The 23,972-nt window shown below is 44.1% G+C and overlaps 1 protein-coding gene across 1 annotated transcript in view; it reads left to right on the forward strand.

Moving 5' to 3' along the window:
• syne2b (spectrin repeat containing, nuclear envelope 2b) overlaps positions 1-23,972 on the forward strand; it is a 296,242-nt gene that overhangs the window by 254,332 nt on the left and 17,938 nt on the right. Inside the window, exons 107-111 of the mRNA XM_072916123.1 lie at positions 184-350; positions 12,388-12,550; positions 15,081-15,268; positions 15,372-15,522; positions 15,968-16,150. Coding sequence (XP_072772224.1) covers positions 184-350; positions 12,388-12,550; positions 15,081-15,268; positions 15,372-15,522; positions 15,968-16,150 — 852 coding nt within the window. The remainder of the gene's footprint in view (positions 1-183; positions 351-12,387; positions 12,551-15,080; positions 15,269-15,371; positions 15,523-15,967; positions 16,151-23,972) is intronic.

The raw sequence follows: 23,972 nt of genomic DNA on the forward strand, positions 1-23,972 counted from the left end.
TAAATATTGTTAATAATTAATTTTACCTTCAAGTCGTCAATGTTCATCTTGTTGCAATGTTAGCCCTGTTAGCCATGACGTTAGCGCTCTCCAGCCGCCGTAGACTTAACGTTAGCTTGAACTATTATGGGCTAGCATTGCGTTGCCATGCTCAACGCTCCACTCACGTTGTCCAACCTCCAGGACTGCATGGAAGAGATCAACCTGTTCAGTGAGAACAAAACCCACCTGAAGCAGCTGGGGGAACAGCTCATCAGCGCCAGCGACAAGACCAAGCAGAGCGACGTCAACGACAAGATAAACAACGTCAACGACCGCTGGCAACATCTGTTCGACCACATCGAGGCCAGGTAGGAGATAACGACGATTACGTTTGTTCTAAAGACCACGGCTGGATCTTCTTAACTACAGTCCTGGTCAAAAGGCTGTCTTGGGTTTCCAATAATTTCTACAACTCTTATATTTTTTTGTGATAGAGTGATTGGAGCACATACTTGTTGGTCACTAAAAACATTCATGATGTTCCTTTATGAATTTATTATGGGTCTACTGAAAATAAAAATATTTGCTTACATGTCCCTTGGCAAGTTTACCTGCAATAAGGCGCTTTTGGTAGCCATCCACAAGCTTCTGCTTGAATTTTTGACCACTCCTCTTGACAAAATTGGTGCAGTTCAGCTAAATGTGTTGCTTTTCTGACATGGACTTGTTTCTTCAGCATTGTCCACACGTCAGGACTTTGGGAAGGCCATTCTGAAACCTTAACTCTGGCCTGATTTAGCCATTCCTTTACCACTTTTGACGTGTGTTTGGGGTCATGGTCCTGTTGGAACACCCAACTCCGCCCAAGACCCAAAGATAAGACCTTCTGGAGCAGACCTGGGCAAATTCCCATTCCCAAATAATTGTTTTAGATGTTTAAGATGTAAAGTGTAGCTGCCATTATGATGTGCAGTGATGTTTTCTAATGACCGGAAGTCTTCAACTATACTAAGTCTTTCAATGCTTGGAATCTGCATCATATACTAGTTACTATGGTCATCTAATTAGTTACTATGGTCATCTAATTACTTACTATGGTAATCTAATTAGTTACTATGGTCATATAATTACTTACTATGGTCATCTAATTAGTTACTATGGTCATTTAATGACTTACTATGGTCATCTAATTACTTACTATGGTAATCTAATTAGTTACTATGGGCATATAATTACTTACTATGGTCATCTAATTACTTACTATGGTCACTATGAGATATGTCAGATTGTAGGTGGGGAGTTTTTTCACTATGTTTGTTGCATTTTGGTTGCGTTTCGGTTGATTGTAAAAAATGTTGTCAATATTCAGTGTTTTATCCTTCATAGTTAATATTGTAAATCCCACATTCTTTATTTTCATGTACATTCCGGGTGTCTTATTCAGTAAAAAAAAAAAAGTCAAATTCCATTCCGTTTTTTAAGGCGGTCGGTCATAACGTTTTTTTTTAGCTTTCGATCATTATATTGTGTCTACTGACAGATATAAGTTTGAATTGTATGTGATAGACTGAAGGCGTCATAATTTGCCACCTCAGTAGAATGCATGTTCACCTCTGGCACAGTCACTACAGAAAACACATGATGTGAGTTGTGTATTATTCTAGGAGAAATGCTATGTGTGCAGGAATTTTCCAGCCTTAGTTCTAGCTTAACTGACTCCTCACCCGGACTAACAGACAATTTAATTGCCTGTTTCTGAGCTTGCCCTAGTGTAGTTAGTCAATTGTGACTCAAACAGTAATCTATATATCTGGTAAGAGTGATGGCGCCTTCCCCCGTAAGCCATTTTGCAGTCTTTAGCGCTTCTATATCGTGTCTACTGACAGATATAAGTTCGAACTGTACGCTACTTTATATTAGAAATGGCAACAGCGGAAGATACACGTGCATGTACGAGCCAGTCTGCCCCACACCGAGAGGATAGAGAAAAATAAGGAACTTTTTGACGTCCGACTACAATGGCGGACTTATGCAAAGCTTTGGGTAAATTTCTATAAATCTGGGTCAAAAGTATGTATACTTTTGACCCAGCACATTTGCTCACATGTTCAGTAGACCCATGATACATTCATAAAATATATATATATATATATATATATATATATATATATATATATATATATTGAGGCACAGTCCATTCTGTTGGTGGTGTGCATGTGTGTTGTGTTACTTTGTAAGATGACATCACCAGCTAGTGGCCTGGCATGCACACTACACCGTTTGTTTGTTTTGTCAACAAAGAAAAGGTGTGCATGGTGTAAAATGTCGCTGGCACTGCTGCTTTCAAACAATAAGAGGAATTGGGGTGGGATTGGTTGCAGTGAACCACCCTCGCCCCCCACACCCCCCACCACCACCATCTGGGACTGGCGTGCATAACAAAGCGTGTTAATGAGGCGCATGAGCGCGACCACCATGCAGGAATGTGCAGATGTCACATTGTGTGAGCACCATGGAAGTTTCTGGAAAGGGCAAACCAGCCTCATTGTGGCTCGTCAGCAATTAAAAAAATAAAGTTAAAGTACCAATGATTGTCACACACACAATAGGTGTGGCAAAATTATCCTATCAAATATATACTATCATCATAATACAGTCATCACACAAATTAATCATCAGAGTATATACATTGAGTTATTTACATTATTTACAATACATGGGTTGGGGCGGGGGGTTTAGGTTTGGTTGATATCAGCACTTCAGTCATCAACAATTGCATCATCAGATAAATGGACATTGAAACAGTGTAGGTCTGACTTGGTAGGATATGTACAGCGAGCAGTGGCTATAGTGAGAATTTAATTTAAACCAACAACACGTAGAATTTTATCTAAAAACAAGTTTGTTTTTTTTTAAACTTATTTTTATCATTCGAGGCCTTATTTTGCATGAATAAGCACATGTAAAAGGTCAATTAATAAATGACGGCGCTTTAAATAACATTTTGTAAATACTTGTTGAAATCGGGCCCGTTGTTAGCATAAGATTTGGCAATAAAAGTTAAAAAGAGCTTAAGAATTTGTGTCTTTTTCTGGACTCTACAATACATTAGATTAATTTCATTTGTTTTGACTTAAAAACCCTCGCATTTAAGGCGCATCGCCACAATTAAAGACGTTAAATGGAAACCCTGCAGGTTCCCTCAATACATACTTGCCAACCCTCCCGGATTTTCCGGGAGACTCCCGAAATTCAGCGCCTCTCCCGAAAACCTCCCGGGACAAATTTTCTCCCGAAAATCTCCCGAAATTCAGGCGGAGCTGGAAGCCACGCCCCCTCCAGCTCCATGCGGACCTGAGTGACGTCAGGTGCGCAACACCACGTAAATCGTTGGCCAACCAAAAAGTAACCCCAGTACGCTATAGCCAACATTCACCAGGAGATGGCAACAGACAAACATAGATAACTCTATTACATTATTCCCCTTTTAGAAATGTATAGAAGTTACTCAAAATAAATAAACAACCCAACCAAAAAATGCAGCAGCTCAATTAAAAAACTGTACTTAAGCCACATTCTTTTTTTTTTTTTTTAGTACTGAACTCTTAACCCTCATTTGTAAAAAAATAACATGCTTATTATACAAACAGTATTTGTACACCTTTAACACAGATTTTTATACTGTCTTCAGAGATTCAGTTTTTTTGGTGGTACTCGAAACCTTTCTGGGTACCTGCGAAAGGGTGTTCAGCATGGTTGGAAAAATAGTGACAGAGAATAGAACAAGGATGGACAATTCAACCCTTAACTCAACAATGAGTAGATGAGTGTTATGTGTGTGTATATGTGTAAATAAATGAACACTGAAATTCAAGTATTTCTTTTATTTATATATATATATATATATATATATATATATATATATATATATATTGTGTGTGTATATATATATATATATATATATATATATATATATATATATATATATATATATATATTTTGTGTATATGTGTGTATATATATATATATATATATATATATATATATATATATATATATATATAATAAAATGAATATAAATACAGCTAGAATTCACTGAAAGTCAAGTATTTATTATATATATATATATATATATATATATATATATATATATATATATATATATATATATATATATATGTATGAAATACTTAACTTGGTGAATTCTAGCTGTAAATATACTCCTCCCCTCTTAGCCCCGCCCCCAACCACGCCCCCCACCTCCCGAAATCGGAGGTCTCAAGGTTGGCAAGTATGCCTCAATAAGACTTCTAGTGGCACTTGTTGGCCAGAGCACAAATGCTTATTTTGTAAAGCAGAAGACACTGGGTCCAAATCCCAGTTGTGGTTGAGCTAGCAAGGTATATAGGTTTGTTTTAATGATGTTAAAATGGTTATTTTGCACAAACAACAAATTATCTTTGAACAATGTATTTGTTTGAGTGCAAAACACCGATAAAAAAGTATGAAAAACATTACACATAAATAAAAAATGTGTAAAATCATTTTGGAATGGGAAAGAGCTGGGGGCCTCCAAATAAAATTCTGTATCGGGCCCCAATTTAGCCTGTTCACATATCATCTTAAATGTCCTCCCAGCTCAGGTGCCTCGTGTATAACAATGAAGTACCAGGGAGGTTGCGAGCCTGCGATTTTATTGTAAATAATGTAAATAATTCAATGTATATACTCTGATGATTATCTTGTGTGATGACTGTATTATGCTGATAGTATATATCTGATAGTATATATCTGTATCATGAATCAACCCCGACTTAAACAAGTTGAAAAACTTATTCGGGTGTTACCATTTAGTGGTCAATTGTACGGAATATGTACTGTACTGTGCAATCTACTAATACAAGTCTCAATCAATCTATCAATCAGCTATTTTAGCATTGTTAGCATTGACATTTTGTTAGAAGTCTCGCGGCACTTTTACGCATGTCGCATTTACACCCGGAAAAAGGTGGAGTGCCATCTCCGGGTTGGGGAGGAGACCCTGCCCCAAGTGGAGAAGTTCAAGTACCTAGGAGTCTTGTTCACGAGTGAGGGAAGAGAGGATTGTGCGATCGACAGGCGGATCGGTGCGGCGTCTTCAGTAATGCGGACGCTGTATCGATCCGTTGTGGTGAAGAAGGAGCTGAGCCGGAAGGCAAAGCTCTCAATTTACCGGTCGATCTACGTTCCCATCCTCACCTATGGTCATGAGCTTTGGGTTATGACTGAAAGGACAAGATCACGGGTACAAGCGGCCGAAATGAGTTTCCTCCGCCGGGTGGCGGGGCTCACCCTTAGAGATAGGGTGAGAAGCTCTGCCATCCGGGAGGAACTCAGAGTAAAGCCGCTGCTCCTCCACATGGAGAGGAGCCAGATGAGGTGGTTCGGGCAGCTGGTCAGGATGCCACCCGAACGCCTCCCTAGGGAGGTGTTTAGGGCACGTCCGACCGGTAGGAGGCCACGGGGAAGACCCAGGTTGGGGAGACTGTGTCTCCCGGCTGGCCTGGGAACGCCTCGGGATCCCCCGGGAAGAGCCGGACAAAGTGGCTGGGGAGAGGAAAGTCTGGGCTTACCTGCTTTGGCTGCTGCCCTGCGACCCGACCTCGGATAAGCGGAAGAAGATGGATGGCATTTACACTCAGTACTTCAGCAACCACCTATTGGAGCAAAATATATCCCCGTGTTATCGCAATGTTTTAACACAGGTTGTTAGCATTCGATACTAGCTGTTAGCATGCTGGCAATTCTGTTTAAATGATACATTAATGGATCAAACATGGGCCAAAATGCCTTCTAGGATTTGAGTTCTCTGTGTGAGACTCTGCTGAAAGGCTTAAAGCACTAAGCAGATAAACATGAGCAGGGTCTCCGCAAGCTGCTTACGATCGCCCGGAAGCTGTTCATGGTCCAGAAGCCATCAGAAGACCCCAAACTATTATTTTAGTTACAATCATTTTGTTGTTGTTATTATCCATGTTTACATCGTCTTATGTCCATTCAATGGCTCACTGGCCCGGTTCCACTGCTCGTTTTTGTCAAAACAAACTAGTTAGTTTGTCAAAGTGACCCAGTGCTCACCCTTGGGGTCCATCATGGAGGCGAGCAGTTTTTTTTAGCTGTGAATGGATAAAGATGCCAGATGGTCTCCTGCTGCTTCTGACAACACCTGTGATCTCTACAAATGTGGACCGGCTTTAACGTGCACTCGCTGCTGGCGCTTCACCGGCGTGTGTTGTTCTCTTGACATTGTAATAATGTTGGTCTTCTTCTTAAATATCATCTGGACCGGGGGTCGCCAACCCGTCGATCGCAATCGACCAGTCGATCTTTGTGAACCTACCGGTCGTACACGAACGCCCGCACGCCTCAACCTCCTGTCTTAAGCCTCTCATCCCGTGGCTCTCAACACCGCCGCCACACACCCCCGAGCACGGCGGCACACTTCACCCGCTTGTCTCACAAAACGCGCGTGGCGTGACGTGCACAAAAATCACGGAGGAACAAAATGGCGTAGTTTCAAAAACACGATGAACTTCGACTTTGTTTCCGTGTATCTACAAAACCATCAAACTTTAAGTCACAGCCTATCTCGGATTCAACTAAATAAATGATAAATAATCACTCTTCTAGGTATTAAATACCTCATTTGTCATTTCCACACATTAATCCTGTGCCAACTCAACAAACCCTTCAAACAGAGGTAGAACCTATTCAAGAGGGTTGAGTCAAGAGAGACTGGCAGTATTGCAGTATATCAAACTCTCCTTACCCGGACCGATCTGACTCTTTCTCGCCATCCCTCCCGCTCTTTCATTAGTGCTTTCAGATTTTCCGCTTTACAGTTGGCAGAATGTGCAATTTGCTGAACTGCGGTGTTGCCGTGTCCTGGCGTCCAGAGCAGTTCTTAAAGTTTTTGATTGTTGCGAAAGAGCTGGCAAGCCACCATAAAGCTGTTGCTTTGAGGGGCGCTCTTGCCACGAGATTTTTGCAAAACCGCACCTAACATCCTGGTGCATGTGTCCTAATCCTTTTGGTAGTGTCCAAGTGATTGGACCATATACAAGGACAGACTCCACCACAGCTCTGAAAAATTATCTCTTTGTCTTGCCTGGCAAAATTGTTTTTCGCACTATTTTTAGTCTGTCCAAGGCTGCCCAAGGCTGCCCGTGCCTTTCAAATACAAATTCTACCTTCCCTTTCGGTAGAGGCTGTGTTACTACCAAGGTAATCAAACTCTGACAATTTTCCAGTAGTAAATCACACAATCTTCACGTTCTTTAAATTTCCACAGACACGATCAATTTCACAGAACCTTATCCAGGTGCCAGTGTCTCATGCAGCAATTTTAAGTGGGGTTCCCGATTGTTTATTTTGCTCCTGACATCTGGCATCTTTTAGTGTTCACAACATCAGGTGTTACATCTTAAGTGTCCGACAATTTCAGGATGTTGTCCAAGCTTGTGTGCATAGCTTTGTTTTATTGATGCTCATTACGGAGAAAACTTGCTCACAAAGAAATGTGGTTTCCCATTCACTTGCGTGAATAAATGATCATTTTTCTTGGAACACAAGAGTTAGCTTATGTAGCTGAGGATTGGACCGCCAAGTGCCCTGCCTTCGGCTGACGCCCAGCTCACACTGTACCCGACCTCTATGCCTGCTCCTATTAGTGGTGAGCCCATTGGACGGGGGACCCACGTTGCTTCTTTGGGCTTCTTTGGGCCCCATGGGGACAGGCCCGGCCACCAGGCATTCGCCATCGAGCCCCACTAGAGGGCCTGGTTCCAGAGCGGGGCCTGGATGACCCGCGTCCGGGCGAGGGAGATCAGCACCTCCAAGTCCGAGTCCATGGTTCTCGCCCTGAAAAGGGTGTAGTTCCATCTCCGGGTTGGGGAAGAAATCCTGCCCCAAGTGGAGGAGTTCAAGTACCTCGGAGTCTTGTTCACAAGTGAGGGAAGAGTGGATTGTGAGATCCACAGGCGGATTGGTGCGGCGTCTTCAGTATTGCGGACACTGTATCGATCCGTTGTAGTAAAGAAGGAGCTAAGCCGGAAGGCAAAGCTCTCAATTTACTGGTCAATCTACCTTACTATCCTCACCTACGGTCATGAGCCCTGGGTTATGACCGAAAGGACAAGATCACAGGTACAAGTGGTCAAAATGAGTTTCTTCCATCGGGTGGCGGGGCTCTCCCTAAGTGATAGGGTGAGAAGCTCTGTCATCCAGGGGGAACTCAAAGTAAAACCGCTGCTCTGTCACATCCAGAGGAGCCAAATTAGGTGGTTTGGGCATCTGGTCAGGATGCCACCCGGACACCTCCCTGGGTAGGTGTTTAGAGCACGTCCGACCAGTAGGAGGCCATGGGGAAGACCCAGGACAGGTTGTGAAGACTATGTCTCCCGGTTGGCCTGGGAACGTCTCGGGAGACGGAAACCATTTGCCTGCCTAACAGAATTGCGACATCCAGTGGACACATTGAGAATAGCAGGTTTTTTTCATTAAAAAAATGCAGCTTATCATCACACTTAGTAAACTCATCTCGCGGGCAGGATTAGCCGCATGTTTGACATCCTTGATCTAGAATGTGAAAAAAAAATCACATTTGATTTGAAATCGTGGGTGCACATTTCTCACTATTGGTAGTTCTGCGATTGTGTTGCAGTGTCGGTGGTCATCATTAGCGTGGTAGCTGCTGTAAAGTTGTCAGAGGAGATCTTCTCTGGTGTACCTGCTGCTTCTGCCTCATCCAGATGTGAGGAGGAGGAGGGAGGGCACATGTGTGTGTGTGTGTGTATGTGGGGTGGGGGGAGGGGGTTCCAGTGAGCAGATAATGATCCGTCGCCATGGAGTCTTCTCCTCACCGTCCTGTGAGTACCTCTCATCCACATCCCGAGGCACCACGAAGCTCGCAGACGACAGGGCGCAGGGCGAGCTGCAGCTCGGTTGGTACACTCTTAGAAATAAAAGTGCTAAGTAGAACCATATAAGGTTCTTCGGCTCGTCCTCATAGGAGAACCCTTTTTGGCTCCAGGTGGAACCTTTTTATAAAGGTTCCACCTGGAACCCTTGTGAAGGGTTCTACCTAGAACTGTGTGTGTAAGGTTCCACCCAGAACCCCCCATGAGAGGTTCTACAAAGAACCCACGCAGGGAGTTCCACTAAGAACCCTTTCATGTTTCAAGGGTTTCATCTAGAACCCACACAGGGAGTTCCACTAAGAACCCTTTTGTATTTCAAGGGTTTCATCTAGAACCCACACAGGGAGTTCCACTAAGAACCCTTTTGTATTTCAAGACTTTCATCTAGAACCCACGCAGGGAGTTCCACTAAGAACCCTTTCGTATTTCAAGGGTTTCATCTAGAACCCACACAGGGAGTTCCACTAAGAACCCTTTCGTTTGTCAAGGGTTTCATCTAGAACCCATGCAGGGAGTTCCACTAATAACCCTTTCAGGTTTCAAGGGTTTCATCTAGAACCCACACAGGGAGTTCCACAAAGAACTCTTTCATGTTTCAAGGGTTTCATCTAGACCTGACACAGGGGGTTCTAAAAACATCCCTTTTCAAAGGTTTTCACCGATAACCGTCTTGTCTTCTGAGGGTTCTATAAAGAACCATATTGTATTCTACAGATCAGTTTAGTTCATATTATATTGTGGTCATTTATCATGTTGACATTGAACAAACATTCAAAACATTTTAATGAGAAAAACATTTATTTAAAGATAGGCACCATTATTGGCAAATGTTATCAGGAAGTATGTCCCTGATGACACAGGATCTTACCCATGCTTTCAACAATCCCTGAAGAACTCTTTCTTCCATAAACGGTTCTCTGGATCAAAATAGTTCTTACTGGAACCCTTAGTGTTAGTGAGAACCCTTTTAAAACCAATTATTCAGAAAAGGGATTTTAAAGGGTTCTCTGGATCAAAATGGTTCTTACTGGAACCATTAGCGTTACCAAGAACCCTTGAAAAACCCTTTCTTCGGGAAAGGGTTTTTCAGAAGCAAATGGTTCCAGTTAGAACCTCAGCCCTTGTAGAAGAACCCTTTTAGAACCCTTATTTCTGAAAGTGTAGAGTAGCCGTGCCAGCAACTTGAGGGTTCCAGGTCCGATCCCCGCTTCCGCCATCCTAGTCACTGCCGTTGTGTCCTTGGGCAAGACACATTACCCACCTGCTCCCAGTGCCACCCACACTGGTTTAAATGTAACTCAGATATTGGGTTTCACTACGTAAAAGCGCTTTGAGTCACTAGAGAAAAGCGCTATATAAATATAATTAACTTCACTTCACTGTTTTCCCCAAACTGATGGAGAGAAGGAGCGAGGAGCTATTACCTTCATGTCCTGTATGAAATTGTACTTTGTTATTGTGCATATCCAAAGAATACTGTCGCCAACAGCTGGGTACAGTCAGTAGGGTGACCATGTCACTGCCATTTACAAAAAAATATTAATTATGTGATGCCGGGGTCTCCATGATTTCAGCCTTCCAAAGCTCCTCTTGGACCACCAGTTTTTGACTCCTAGTTCCGGCCCTGGTTGTTAAGCATCCTTGTCCACAAATGGGTCATGGTAGACCGTGGTCGGATCACCACTACAGGCTCAGGCGCAGCTCTCAGTTCCTCATTCATGTACACCTTGAACGCACCACTGGCATAGCAGGAATCTGACGGGGACATGTCCCTCCTGGTCCCCCCCCAGTTCGCAGTGCGATATTTGTAGGCTGCTAATGTTTTAGATCAGTGATTCTCAAACTATGCTAGTGGTATGCCAAAAAAAATTATTTGATTAAGGTACAGCTTTTTATGTTTCTATACTCAAACACAGTGTTACTGTTCAAACTGTGTGTAACAAGTATTTTCTGAGGTGGTACTTGGTAGGAACAGTGTGGTTTTCGTCCTGGTCGTGGAACTGTGGACCAGCTCTATACTCTCGGCAGGGTCCTTGAGGGTGCATGGGAGTTTGCCCAACCAGTCTACATGTGTTTTGTGGACTTGGAGAAGGCATTCGACCGTGTCCCTCGGGAAGTCCTGTGGGGAGTGCTCAGAGAGTATGGGGTATCGGACTGTCTGATTGTGGCAGTCCGCTCCCTGTATGATCAGTGCCAGAGCTTGGTCCGCATTGCCGGTAGTAAGTCGGACACGTTTCCAGTGAGGGTTGGACTCCGCCAAGGCTGCCCTTTGTCACCGATTCTGTTCATAACCTTTATGGACAGAATTCTAGGCGCAGTCAAGGCGTTGAGGGGATCTGGTTTGGTGGCTGAAGGATTAGGTCTCTGCTTTTTGCAGATGATGTGGTCCTGATGGCTTCATCTGGCCAAGATCTTCAGCTCTCACTGGATCGGTTCGCAGCTGAGTGTGAAGCGACTGGGATGAGAATCAGCACCTCCAAGTCCGAGTCCATGGTTCTCGCCCGGAAAAGGGTGGAGTGCCATCTCCGGGTTGGGGAGGAGATCTTGCCCCAAGTGGAGGAGTTCAAGTACCTCGGAGTCTTGTTCACGAGTGAGGGAAGAGTGAATCGTGAGATTGACAGGCGGATCGGTGCGGCGTCTTCAGTAATGCGGACGCTGTATCGGTCCGTTGTGGTGAAGAAGGAGCTGAGCCGGAAGGCAAAGCTCTCAATTTACCGGTCGATCTACGTTCCGATCCTCACCTATGGTCATGAGCTTTGGGTTATGACCGAAAGGACAAGATCACGGGTACAAGCGGCCGAAATGAGTTTCCTCCGCCGGGTGGCGGGGCTCTCCCTTAGAGATAGGGTGAGAAGCTCTGCCATCCGGGAGGAGCTCAAAGTAAAGCCGCTGCTCCTCCACATCGAGAGGAGCCAGATGAGGTGGTTCGGGCATCTGGTCAGGATGCCACCCAAACGCCTCCCTAGGGAGGTGTTTAGGGCATGTCCGACCGGTAGGAGGCCGCGAGGAAGACCCAGGACACGTTGGGAAGACTATGTCTCCCAGCTGGCCTGGGAACGCCTCGGGGTCCCACAGGAAGAGCTGGACGAAGTGGCTGGGGAGAGGGAAGTCTGGGCTTCCCTGCTTAGGCTGCTGCCCCCGCGACCCGACCTCGGATAAGCGGAAGAAGATGGATGGATGGATGGATGGTACTTGGTGAACCACTGTTGTAGATTGACCTGAGAGCAAAGTTGCGCCCTCTTGTGGTTGCTGCTATTTAGTGAAGTATATATTGCTGAACACAAAAAATATTTTGAAATGACGTTACGCTCAAACTGGGACATAAATGAAGACGGATAAGGTTATTCGTCCTCCGTCCGAAGAGTAGCGCGGCGTTATGAAGTCATTACTCTTGTCAAGTCACTACCGCCCACACATGAAGATGTCTCTTCTTGTTTGCTGTGTTGAGGGTGAGGAAGCTGAAGGAGACGCTGGCGACGGTGCAGCAGCTGGACAAGAACATGAGCAACCTGCGCACCTGGCTGTCTCGCGTAGAGACCGAGCTGTCCCGGCCGCCCGTCTACGTCGTCTGCCACGGCGACGAGATCCAGAGGAAGCTGGCCCAGCAGCAGGTGAGCCCGCTCTCTGCTGCCACTCAGGAGACGCATGGAAGGGCGTGAAATAAACAAAAGGTGTTTTGGACAACAAGAGTAAGCACGACTGTTGATAAATTGGCGGACACAACATCTCTCCACTTGTATTATTTCTCCAGAAGTAATCTTTTAGGGCGGATATGACGTCAAAAGGGGCGTGACCTAAATACACCAACTGGTCAGTGGGAAATTATGTCACATTATGGGCGTGGCCTAAACCGGAAATAGGTATAGGTGGTGTACGGTTTGGGACCATACTTGCCAACCCTCCCGATTTTCCCGGGAGACTCCCGAATTTCAGTGCCCCTCCCGAAAATCTCCCGGGACAACCATTCTCCCGAATTCCTCCCGATTTCCAACCGGACAACAATATTGGGGGTGTGCCTCAAAGGCACTGCCTTTAGCGTCCTCTCTCACCTGAAAAGGAGACTATTATATATGTCTCCCTTATCCATAGGTTTATCTATAACCCATAAAGTAGGCAGGCACGGAGCTATTTCTCAGCGTGTGTTTATTCCAGCCGGCACGTTAATACACTGACACACAACATCCGGATTCCCATCATGCATTGCGTCAAAACTACGGCAAGTAGTAATGTCCAAAAACATAACAGAGACGAAGCAGAAGAACGAAGAAGAGACATGGCGACGACGAGTAAGAAGAAGAAGTACGCTTGCAAGTTCCAAAATGATTGGAAAAAATCATTTCAGTTCATCCATGACAGCTCGAAGGGGGAGGGGTATGCTGACTGCAAAGTTTGTAGATCAGACACCTCCATTGAACACAGTGGCCGAACGGATATACTCATTCATGAACGGATTATTTATATATATATATATAAGAAATACTGGAAAATACATACACCCCCCCATCTCCCGAATTCGGAGGTCTCAAGGTTGGCAAGTATGTTTGGGATTCATAGTGTTTTTTTCCCCCTTTTGTGTGGTAATTTACTTCCTGCCAGGTACTCTTATTGTGATAGTTTCACTTCCCCTGTCCGTCCTTAGTGCTGACTCCCACACCTGCCGGGACACACCTGGTTCCGGTTGCCAATCAGTCTCCTATTTGGTCCTGCGCGGTCTGTTGGTTTATTTTCACATGACTTGCTTTGCTCTGCCTTCTCCACGCCTGAACATAGAAGCTCCGTGACTTGTACTTTTATTTTTCCTTTCTTCCCAGCCCCCACCCTCCCACTCCCTCGTGAGTGATTTTTTTGTTTGTTTGTTTATTAAATGTTATCATTTCACTCACCTCCTTTCTCCCGCCAGCTGCATCTTGCGATCACGTCGCCAAAACTACTGATATCCGGTCCATTTAGGCCATGCCCCCTTTTTGACCTCATCTCCCACAGACCAACCCCCCCTGAACAAGGCGGTGCATTTATACCACACCACCTTTTTGATGTGACCCCCACCCCTTTTCACCTGCAAAGCCCCCTTCAATCCCCTGCCATTCCCCCTTAATAGTTTTTACTTATTACTACTTCCAAAGCCTGAACTAATGCGTGCGCTCAGCCTAAAGAAGAGGACGTTTCCACACTAAACAACAATTAAGTACCAGTGCTAGCCTCAAAACAAATCCCACGAAAGTCGGTGGTCTGGAACTGGACCAGGTGGATGATTATGTAAGGTTAGAGCGGATATGAGGCCAGATGACGGAGTGACGCGGACACAGGGGTTTAAGAGACTTCCGAAAAGGCTCCAGGTGTCTCCATTAGCGGATGGAATGATTTCCGTGCGAATGAGCTCTGTAAGCTCTTAACTGTCACCACGGCAACGAACAAGAGACCACTAATGCGCTGTCAGAGAGAGAGGACGACGGGGGGCTTCTGTGTGTTTTTGAAATGAAAAACATAATTTCCACCTGCCTGGTTAAAACCGCAAGAAAAAAAACTCTGGACATATTAAGTCATTTTCATGAAGTCACACAAAGTTTTACCATTCCAAATGCCCGTCAGTGTTTCGCTTGAAGCGTCTAAGATGAGACTCCAAATCTGAAGCCATGGTTTTCAGTCAGAAAAGGTGTTGGGGGTGAGGTCTTGTCCCAGGTTGGGGGAGGCTTGCAGCGTCGTGGTTAAGAGAGAGCTGACCCAGAAAGCCCTTGAGTTAGTGGTCCATCTGCAGTCTACCTACATCCACAAAGAGGCTCAAATGTTTCTTTGCCCTAAGAGACGGGGCGGGGGAGAGGGGGGGCTCCTTCACATCCAGAGGAGCCAGTTGAGGTGGATTGGGCATCTAGTCCAAATGCCTCGATGGTGAAGTGTTCCTGGCATGCCAAAGTCCACCTTCTAAGGATCTTGCTTAGGAAGGGCTCTGTGTCCCCCCCCCAGTGGAACTAGAAGAGATAACCACAGACAGAGACCACGAAGTCTGGACTTCCCTCTAAGAATTCAGCCCAGGCCTGGATTAGTGGAAGACAATGGATGGACGGACCATTCCAAATAATCGCCATTGGCTTTCATTTATCAGCAGAATGAAAATCAATTGTAAGCGTGTCCTTTGGCCTTCAGGAATTGCAGCGAGACATCGAGCAGCACACGGAGAGCGTGACGTCAGTGTTGACGCTGTGCGACGTCCTGCTGCGCGACGCCGACTCCTACGGCAGCGACTCTGAAAACGACTCCATCCTGCAGACCACCAGCAGCCTGGACCGCCGCTGGAGAAACATCTGTGCCATGTCCATGGAGCGGAGAATGAGGTCAGTTCAAGGAATCTTCTCACCTCTACGTCCACCTGCTTAACCGCTCTGTATCAGTCGTGCAAGCACTTGATGCCCTCACCTTCCTGGCGTTGTTGGTCAGGATCGAAGAGACGTGGCGTCTCTGGTGCAAGTTCCTGGACGACTACGCTCGCTTTGAGGACTGGCTCAAGGCGTCCGAGCTGACGGCGGCCAACCCCGATTCGGCTGACGTCCTCTACACCAGCGCCAAGGAGGAGCTGAAGAAGTTTGAGGTGAGCGGGAAAGTTCTACTGAGAGGTTATCTAAGACCTTTGCTGGGAAGTTAAGATGTTTCCTAGTAGAATGCAGTGCTTGTAGTTGTGTCTCGAATGGAATACTTTAATCAGTACACTGAATACTCTGTACACTACACCAGTATACTCTGTAGACTGTACATAGTTCCTGAGTGCGTCAACTTGGCTATCTCAATATTTACCTTCTCCCTTCAAAGTCGCTTTTTGTTTGGTAGCCTTCCGCTACATAGCCAAGATTGCGACTCTTGAGGGTGGTAAGTGTCCATCATTGCACACCGACCACTTTCAGCGTACTAAGTGCAACATCTACTAGGGCAGTACGTCCCAGTGTGCACACACCCTTGCACTCTAGAGTACGCAAGCGTTCCGATTGATTATCTTCACCGACTAAACAAACATAGCGGCCGCCTCGCTCTCCTCTCAGGCCTTCCAGCGACAGGTCCACGAGCGTCTGACTCAGCTGGAGCTGGTCAACAAACAGTACCGCCGCCTGGCCCGGGAGAACCGCACGGACGCCGCCAGCAAGCTCCGCCTCATGGTGGCTGAGGGCAACCGGCGCTGGGACGGCCTGCAGAGGCGCGTGGCTGCCGTGCTGCGCAGACTCAAGGTGAGTTATAACGTGTTACTTTGTAACGCCTTACTGTAATGCCGTTAGTTTTGGCGGTAAATAGTAATCTAACGCGTTATTTTTTATATTCAGTAACTCAGTTACCGTTACTACATGATGCGTTACTGTGTTATTTTACGTTATTTTATGTAGTATCGGCTAGAAACAGAAGATCTGAGTGTGTTTTATTGGAGCGCTGCGGTGTCATCCTTCTGAATATTACTGTGTCACAAGCCGGAGGTGTGCTCTGTGTGTGTCTGGGTGTTGGTGTGGGGGGGGGTGGCGTGTCTGTGTTTACTACCAACTGAGCCGCTGTCTTAACATGGAGATATTTTCACTTCTTTTCTTTTGTCGAGCACAAAGGAAATAACATTTTAGTTGAATGTAAGTTGTGTCTTGGATCAAAGATCCCGTCTACTGCCCAAAACAACAATTCAAATCTGCCTGGTTAGGCTTTATGTATGTGTGCCTTCCTTAGGTGAAGCCAGGTTTACAGCTATATTGTTATTATGCTGTGTGTTACTTATGTATGTTATGTTGCAGCTATTTAAAATAGTTTTGTCAATTTGTTCTGGCTATAAAATACACCCCCCACACACACACACACACACACACACCAAACAAGAATGACAAACACATTTCGGGAGAACAGCCGCACCGTAACACAACATAAACACAACAGAACAAATACCCAGAACCCCTCCCCACACACACACACCTTGTAGCGTCCCGGAAGAGTAAGTGCTGCAAAGGCTTCTGGGTATTTGTTCTGTTGCGTTTATGTTGTGTTACGGTGCGGCTGTTCTCCCGAAATATGTTTGTCATTCTTGTTTGGTGTGGGTTCACAGTCTGGCGTATATTTCTAACAGTGTTAAAGTTGTTTATACCAGTGGTTCGCAACCTTTTTTTCAGTGATGTACCCCCTGTGAAAATGTTTTTAATTCAAGTACCCCTTAATCAGAGCAAAGCATTTTTGGTTGAAAAAAAAGAGATCCATCCATCCATCCATCTTCATCCGCTTATCCGAGGTCGGGTCGCGGGGGCAGCAGCCTAAGCAGGGAAGCCCAGACTTCCCTCTCCCCAGCCACTTCGACCAGCTCCTCCCGGGGGATCCCGAGGCGTTCCCAGGCCAGCCGGGATATATAGTCTTCCCAACGTGTCCTGGGTCTTCCCCGTGGCCTCTTACCGGTCGGACGTGCCCTAAACACCTCCCTAGGGAGGCGTTCGGGTGGCATCCTGATTAGATGCCCAAATCACCTCATCTGGCTCCTCTCGATGTGGAGGAGCAGCGGCTTTACGTTGAGCTCCTCCCGGATGGCAGAGCTTCTCACCCTATCTCTAAGGGAGAGCCCCGCCACCCGGCGGAGGAAACTCATTTGGGCCGCTTGTACCCGTGATCTTGTCCTTTCGGTCATGACCCAAAGCTCATGACCATAGGTGAGGATGGGAACGTAGATCGACCGGTAAATCGAGAGCTTTGCCTTCCGGCTCAGCTCCTTCTTCACCACAACGGATCGATACAGCGTCCGCATTACTGAAGACGCCGCACCGATCCGCCTGTCGATCTCACGATCCACTCTTCCCTCACTCGTGAACAAGACTCCGAGGTACTTGAACTCCTCCACTTGGGGCAAGATCTCCTCCCCAACCCGGAGATGGCACTCCACCCTAAAGAGATAAAGAAGTAAAATACAGCACTATGTCATCAGTTTCTGATTTATTAAATTGTATAACAGTGCAAAATATTGCTCATTTGTAGTGGTCTTTCTTGAACTATTTGGAAAAAAAGATAGGTTTTTATTTATATTTACAAAGGATTTTTGAATTGTTGCTCTTTTTAGAATATTTAAAAAAAAATCTCACGTACCCCTTGGCATACCTTCAAGTACCCCCAGGGGTACGCGTACCCCCATTTGAGAACCATTGGTTTATACGGCCACCCTCAGTGTAACCTGTATCGGCCAGCTCTAGTGTTGATTTGATATCGCCTCAAGGGCCAAGTGAAATTACACGGCGGGCCAGAGTTTGACACCCATGCTCTAGAAACACCTACATCCCTGCATGATTTCAATCAACACATTTCGGACGTGCTCTGCCAGACCAACACTCCAATGCAGATGCTCTGCGACCACAGCCGAGCAAATACACAACAGAGAATTTGCAAAAAAAACGTGACAATTCCGAGGTTCGGGAATGCACCTCTCTGACCATGTCCGTGATCGGTGCATAGTCAGGAAATGTTGGGTATTTGCTGACGAAGCTGGTAGTATTGTATCTTAATCAGTGACGTGCGGTGAGGTTGATGGCTGGTGAGGCACTGACTTCATCACAGTCAGATTTACAAACATATGAACCCTAAAGAGTATCTTATTCACCATTTGATTGGCAGCAGTTAACGGGTTATGTTTAAAAGCTCATACCAGCATTTTTCCCTGCTTGGCACTCAGCATCAAGGCTTGGAATTGGGGGTTAAATCACCAAAAATTATTCCTGGGCGCGGCGCCGCTGCTGCCCACTGCTCCCCTCACCTCCCAGGGGGTGATCAAGGGGATGGGTCAAATGCAGAGGACACATTTCACCACACCTAGTGTGTGTGTGACAATCATTGGTACTTTAACTTAACTTTAACTTTACACATACAAACTGTAGCACACAAAAAAAGCACATTAATAAAAAAAACGTTATGGTCTTACCTTTACGTAATATATTGAGTTGGAGGCAATAACCAGGCGAGGTGATGAAGTACGTCTCTTTACTGTAGACTTCAGAACAGACTCACACACTTGACGTCATGTGCGCAACACCACGTAAATCGTTGGCCAACCAAAAAGTAACCACAGTACGCTATAGCCAACATTAACCAGGAGATGGCAACAGACAGACATAGATCACTCTATTACATTCCTCCCATTTTAGAAATGTAGAAGTAAGTTACTCAAAATAAATAAACAACCAAACCAAAAAATGCAGCAGCTCAATAAGAAGCCAAAAAGTGCAAAAACAATAATGTTCGTGTTGGAGGAGTTGTGAATGAATGAAATATGAAATCCGTGCTGCAGTCTGCAGGTATACCTAATGTTGTGTCCCTGCAGTCGTTCACGGCTCCTCCAACACGAACATGATTGTTTTTGCACTTTTTGGCTTCTTATTAAATAACTTTTTTAAATAGATTCAATCTTGCACGTGGAAAGTTTAAGTGTGGGCTTTAGTTGATACAACACTCCCGTCAGGGGGTGCATTCTCTACCACCAGGAGGCGGGATTACTGCGAGCCTCACACAGTGCGTCTTCGCAGCAGTTTTATGATCGCTCAGCACAAGAAATACGTTACACACATACAGTTGTTGACTAAATACACTGTACATTATATACCTCAGCTAACTAAACTATGGAAATGTATAATATAATTCATATAGCAATACGGTCTCACTGCACAGCAGGCCAGCAGTTAGCCGAGTCCGCAATCCATGTTGAGGCACTGAGTGACGTGCCTCAACTGGCTGCTGATCACCGCACCGTCTCTTCTCAGTATTTGAACGGCAAATGTGAAAATTCAGCGATTTTGAATAAAAGTAATCTAAAAATGGTGAAGTTAAATGGAAAATAACTTATTTAACAATTTAATTTTTTTTTTTGCTTTTTACATTTTTTTTCTTTCCATGATGGCAGGTGAGGCCTTACTTACACGACAGCTCCTTTCTTGCTTCGGCGCCGGTGCCATTTAAGGACAGAGTTTCATAGTGATGCAGGCCCATAAAAAAACAATTAATTGCTTCCAGACCGGGCTTTTATCACCTTTTGGTTTATGTATCTCTATCCTCTCAGCACTATCGCTACTCATGACTGTATGACGCATGTGGAGATGTTCTGTATGCTTCCACAACTCCCGTTTCACAGCGATGGTAACGCACATTCACCGGGCTACAACCTTCCGCGGTGAATACTTTTGTCTTTGTTTACCAAAAAAATACAAGACGCAGGAAAAGCACTCCCTGTGTTTCGATTGATACGCCTCTGGACCGAACCAAAAAATGACGACTGCGCCAACCGATACGCCCCAGTATCTTGAGGGAATCTTACTATGTCTTCCTATTCTCTGGCAGACTAGTTGCGTATCAGCTGTGTTAAGATGTGGAGTTACAGTACCAGGGGGAAACGGGTGTAGACCCAAACTAGAAACATACCAGATTCTCCCTAAGCTTTTTAAAAGGCTCCCAGCAGTGTGTTTGTGCTGATGGGTTCCTCGTAACCCATACTTGCCAACCTTGAGACCTCCGATTTAGGGAGGTGGGGGTGGGGGTGGGGGGCGTGGTCGGGGGTGGGGGCGTGGTTAAGAGGGGAGGAGTATATTTACAGCTAGAATTCACCAAGTCAAGTATTTCATATATATATATATATAAGAAATACTTGACTTTCAGTGAATTCTAGCTATATATATATATATATATATATATATATATATATATATATATATATATATATAAGAGAAATACTTGAATTTCAGTGTTCATTTATTTACACATATACACACACATAACACTCATCTACTCATTGTTGAGTTAAGGCATACTTGCCAACCCTCCCGAATTTTCCGGGAGACTCCCGAAATTCAGCGCGCCTCTCCCGAAAACCTCCCGGGACAAATATTCTCCCGAAAATCTCCCGATTTTCAGCCGGAGCTGCAGACCACGCCCCCTCCAGCTCCATGCGGACCTGAGTGAGGACAGCCTTGACAGGAGGACAACAGGGTGACAAGAACTAAATCATCCAGACTAGAGATAAATTGTATTATTATGTTTATCTTACCTAAAAATAAATATATTTGTTAATTTAAAAAAAAAAAAAACTAAATTAATTTTTACTATATTTAGCTAAAAACATCAAAATTAATTTTATTTTTATTTGTATTTTTTCTGACTCCTTATTACATCCAGCCATAGAATTATACATTAAAATAAACATATTTGAAATAATTAATTATAAATTATCATAATAATTCATTTAAAATGACCATATTTAATTATTAAAATAATTGCTTGTTTATCAACAACTTTAGCATTTTATTCATTACATTTTGAAGCTCTCAGAAGCCAAGTTATGTTATATTCCTTAATATTTATTTATGCAAGTTTGAAGTATCAATTATCTAAACACAGTTTTGTTTGCATATTTTCAGGATGTATATATATATATATATATATATATATGAAATACTTGACTTGGTAAATTCTATTTGTCAACATACTCCTCCCCTCTTAACCACGCCCCCAACCACGCCCTGCCCCACCCCGACCACGCCCCCACCCCCCACCACCCGAAATCGGAGGTCTCAATGTTGGCAAGTATGAGTTAAGGGTTGAATTGTCCATCCTTGTTCTATTCTCTGTCACTATTTACTAACCATGCTGAACACCCTCTCTGATGATGCATTCTGCTTCGTCTCCTTGTTGAGTGCGCAGCTGTGCACTGCACCCTCTAATAGCCCTAAATGTTAATGTCACATATGCATGTACAGTAGATGGCAGTATTGTCCTGTTTAAGAGTGTCACAACATTGCTGTTTACGGCAGACGAACTGCTTTACGGTAGACGAAAACGTGACTGCTGTTGTGTGTTGTTGCCGCGCTGGGAGGACGTTAATGAAACTGCCTAACAATAAACCCACATAAGAAACCAAGAACTCGCCTTCATCATTCTACAGTTATAACGTGATTGGGCAGGCACGCTGTTTATATTGTGGGAAAGCGGACGTGAAAACAGGCTGTCGACACGTCACTTTTCGGGAGATTTTCGGGAGAAAATTTGTCCCGGGAGGTTTTCGGGAGAAGCGCTGAATTTCGGGAGTCTCCTGGAAAATCCGGGAGGGTTGGCAAGTATGTCGTAACCTAAGAGGATGCTGACCTTTATAGGCTTGCCATGCTGCAACATCCCATAATTACTTAAAGAAAACAAGTGTTTCAACCGGGCCGCGACATTAAGTCACGCTTAGCATAACACATACCTGCCAACTACTCCGGTTTTCCCGTAATTAGTACAGTTTTCATCAACCTATTCCGGGTTACGGTTGCAGTGATAAAAAATACGGTTTTTCATTAATTAAAAAAAAAAATTTTTTTTAAGTTTTATTCACGAAATCGCGTAACAACAATGACAATCGACACTGCTTCCCGTAACTTCCTATCGAGCCATTCCGAATGCCATGCGCGAGGCTATTTATAGCACCGCTGCCAAGCACGAGGCACCAGTTGCCATTGTTTCCAAACGAGCGAACGATCATGGAATCAGCCGGAGAAAAATCGCAAACGAGTCTTAAACCGAAAAGAAAACTGCAGTCATTCCGTGAAGAATATTCAAAAGCCTATCCGGGAATAATTATCCGTTCCAAAAAGGGTGAAAACTACGCGAATTGCACCTTGTGCAGACAAGATTTTTCGATCGGACACGGAGGAATTAGCGATGTAAAAGACCACGTTGGGACAAAAAAACACAAGTCTAATGCCGTTGCTAGCGATACAAGTGGAAAACTTTCAACGTTTTTCGTCGCCCAAACAGATTCTTTGGATGTGATAAATGCCGAAGTTTTATTTACGGAGGCAATAATTGAGCATGGACTTCCAATCGCACTGGCTGATCACATGGGACAGTTAAATGTTTGTAATGCAACCTTTAAAAATCATTACGCGGTGATCGCGGTCCCAAAAATAAACTTTTCTTGCATGATAATGTCCAGAAAAATTCGCTTTATATTACTATAGAGTCCTTTTAACGAATGAGTTTGATGGTTTATCACAAACCTTAAATGAAAGAAGTCCTTTGTTCTCCTGCACCATGCATTCGCTTTGGCCTTGCTTCGTGTTTGGTGCGCAATCCTGTCGGCTGTATTTCACAGCACGTCTTTGACAACTTGAAGTGGCATAAAACATTTAAAACAAAGGGGTTATAGGAACAATCACTTTCAGTGTTTTATGCCACTTCAAGTTGTCAAAGACGGTATGCTGGTGCCCGACTGCCACAAGTGGAACAAACATTTGAAACAAAGGGGTTATAGGAACAATCACTTTCAGTGTTTTATGCCACTTCGAGTAAACTTATCATAAAGTTACCATATCATTTTTGCAGTATGATCAATCTGATAGAATAAATTTGGATTTTAGCCACAAAAAGGTAATGACACCAATGTTATCTATTGGAATTGTTTAGTACTGTTATACTGTTAAAAGTGTTTATACTATTTATGCTTTCAAGTCCAAGTTGAAGAAATCTTGTTAAATGTTGACAGCATAACTACCAAAATACAGAAGTATGTCCTTAATATTTTTGCAGTGCTATTTCTGTTGAAAAGTTAAAATGATTACATTAGAGATGTGATGTGCCACTTTTCAAGTGTCTGATGGCTTAAATTAATTTTCATTAATTTTTCATATTTTGAATTCTTTTGAAAGGCTTACAAAAAAACTACATTTGAATTGTAATTCCATTACTATTAATTTTAATGAAGTTAGCTTACCATGTTTACAGTATGATAATTGTGATAGAAATGTGAATTTTAGGCACAGAATATTTTTTACAATTGAACAAGGCAGTAGATTATACAAGCTTGGACAGAAAGTTAATAATGACACCAATTTTTTTTTTAATGGCATTGTTTAGTACTGTTTTACCATTTGTTTACTGTAAAAAGTGTTTATACTGTTTATACTTTCAATTAACAAATTGAAGTCTTGTGAAAGGTTGACAGGATAACTGGCATTAACTGTCAAAATAATTTAAAACTATTGAAGTTAGCTTACAGAATAAACATGTCAATCAACCCATATGATTTTT

Source organism: Nerophis lumbriciformis, linkage group LG26, assembly GCF_033978685.3.
Source record: "Nerophis lumbriciformis linkage group LG26, RoL_Nlum_v2.1, whole genome shotgun sequence".
NCBI lineage: Eukaryota > Metazoa > Chordata > Actinopteri > Syngnathiformes > Syngnathidae > Nerophis > Nerophis lumbriciformis.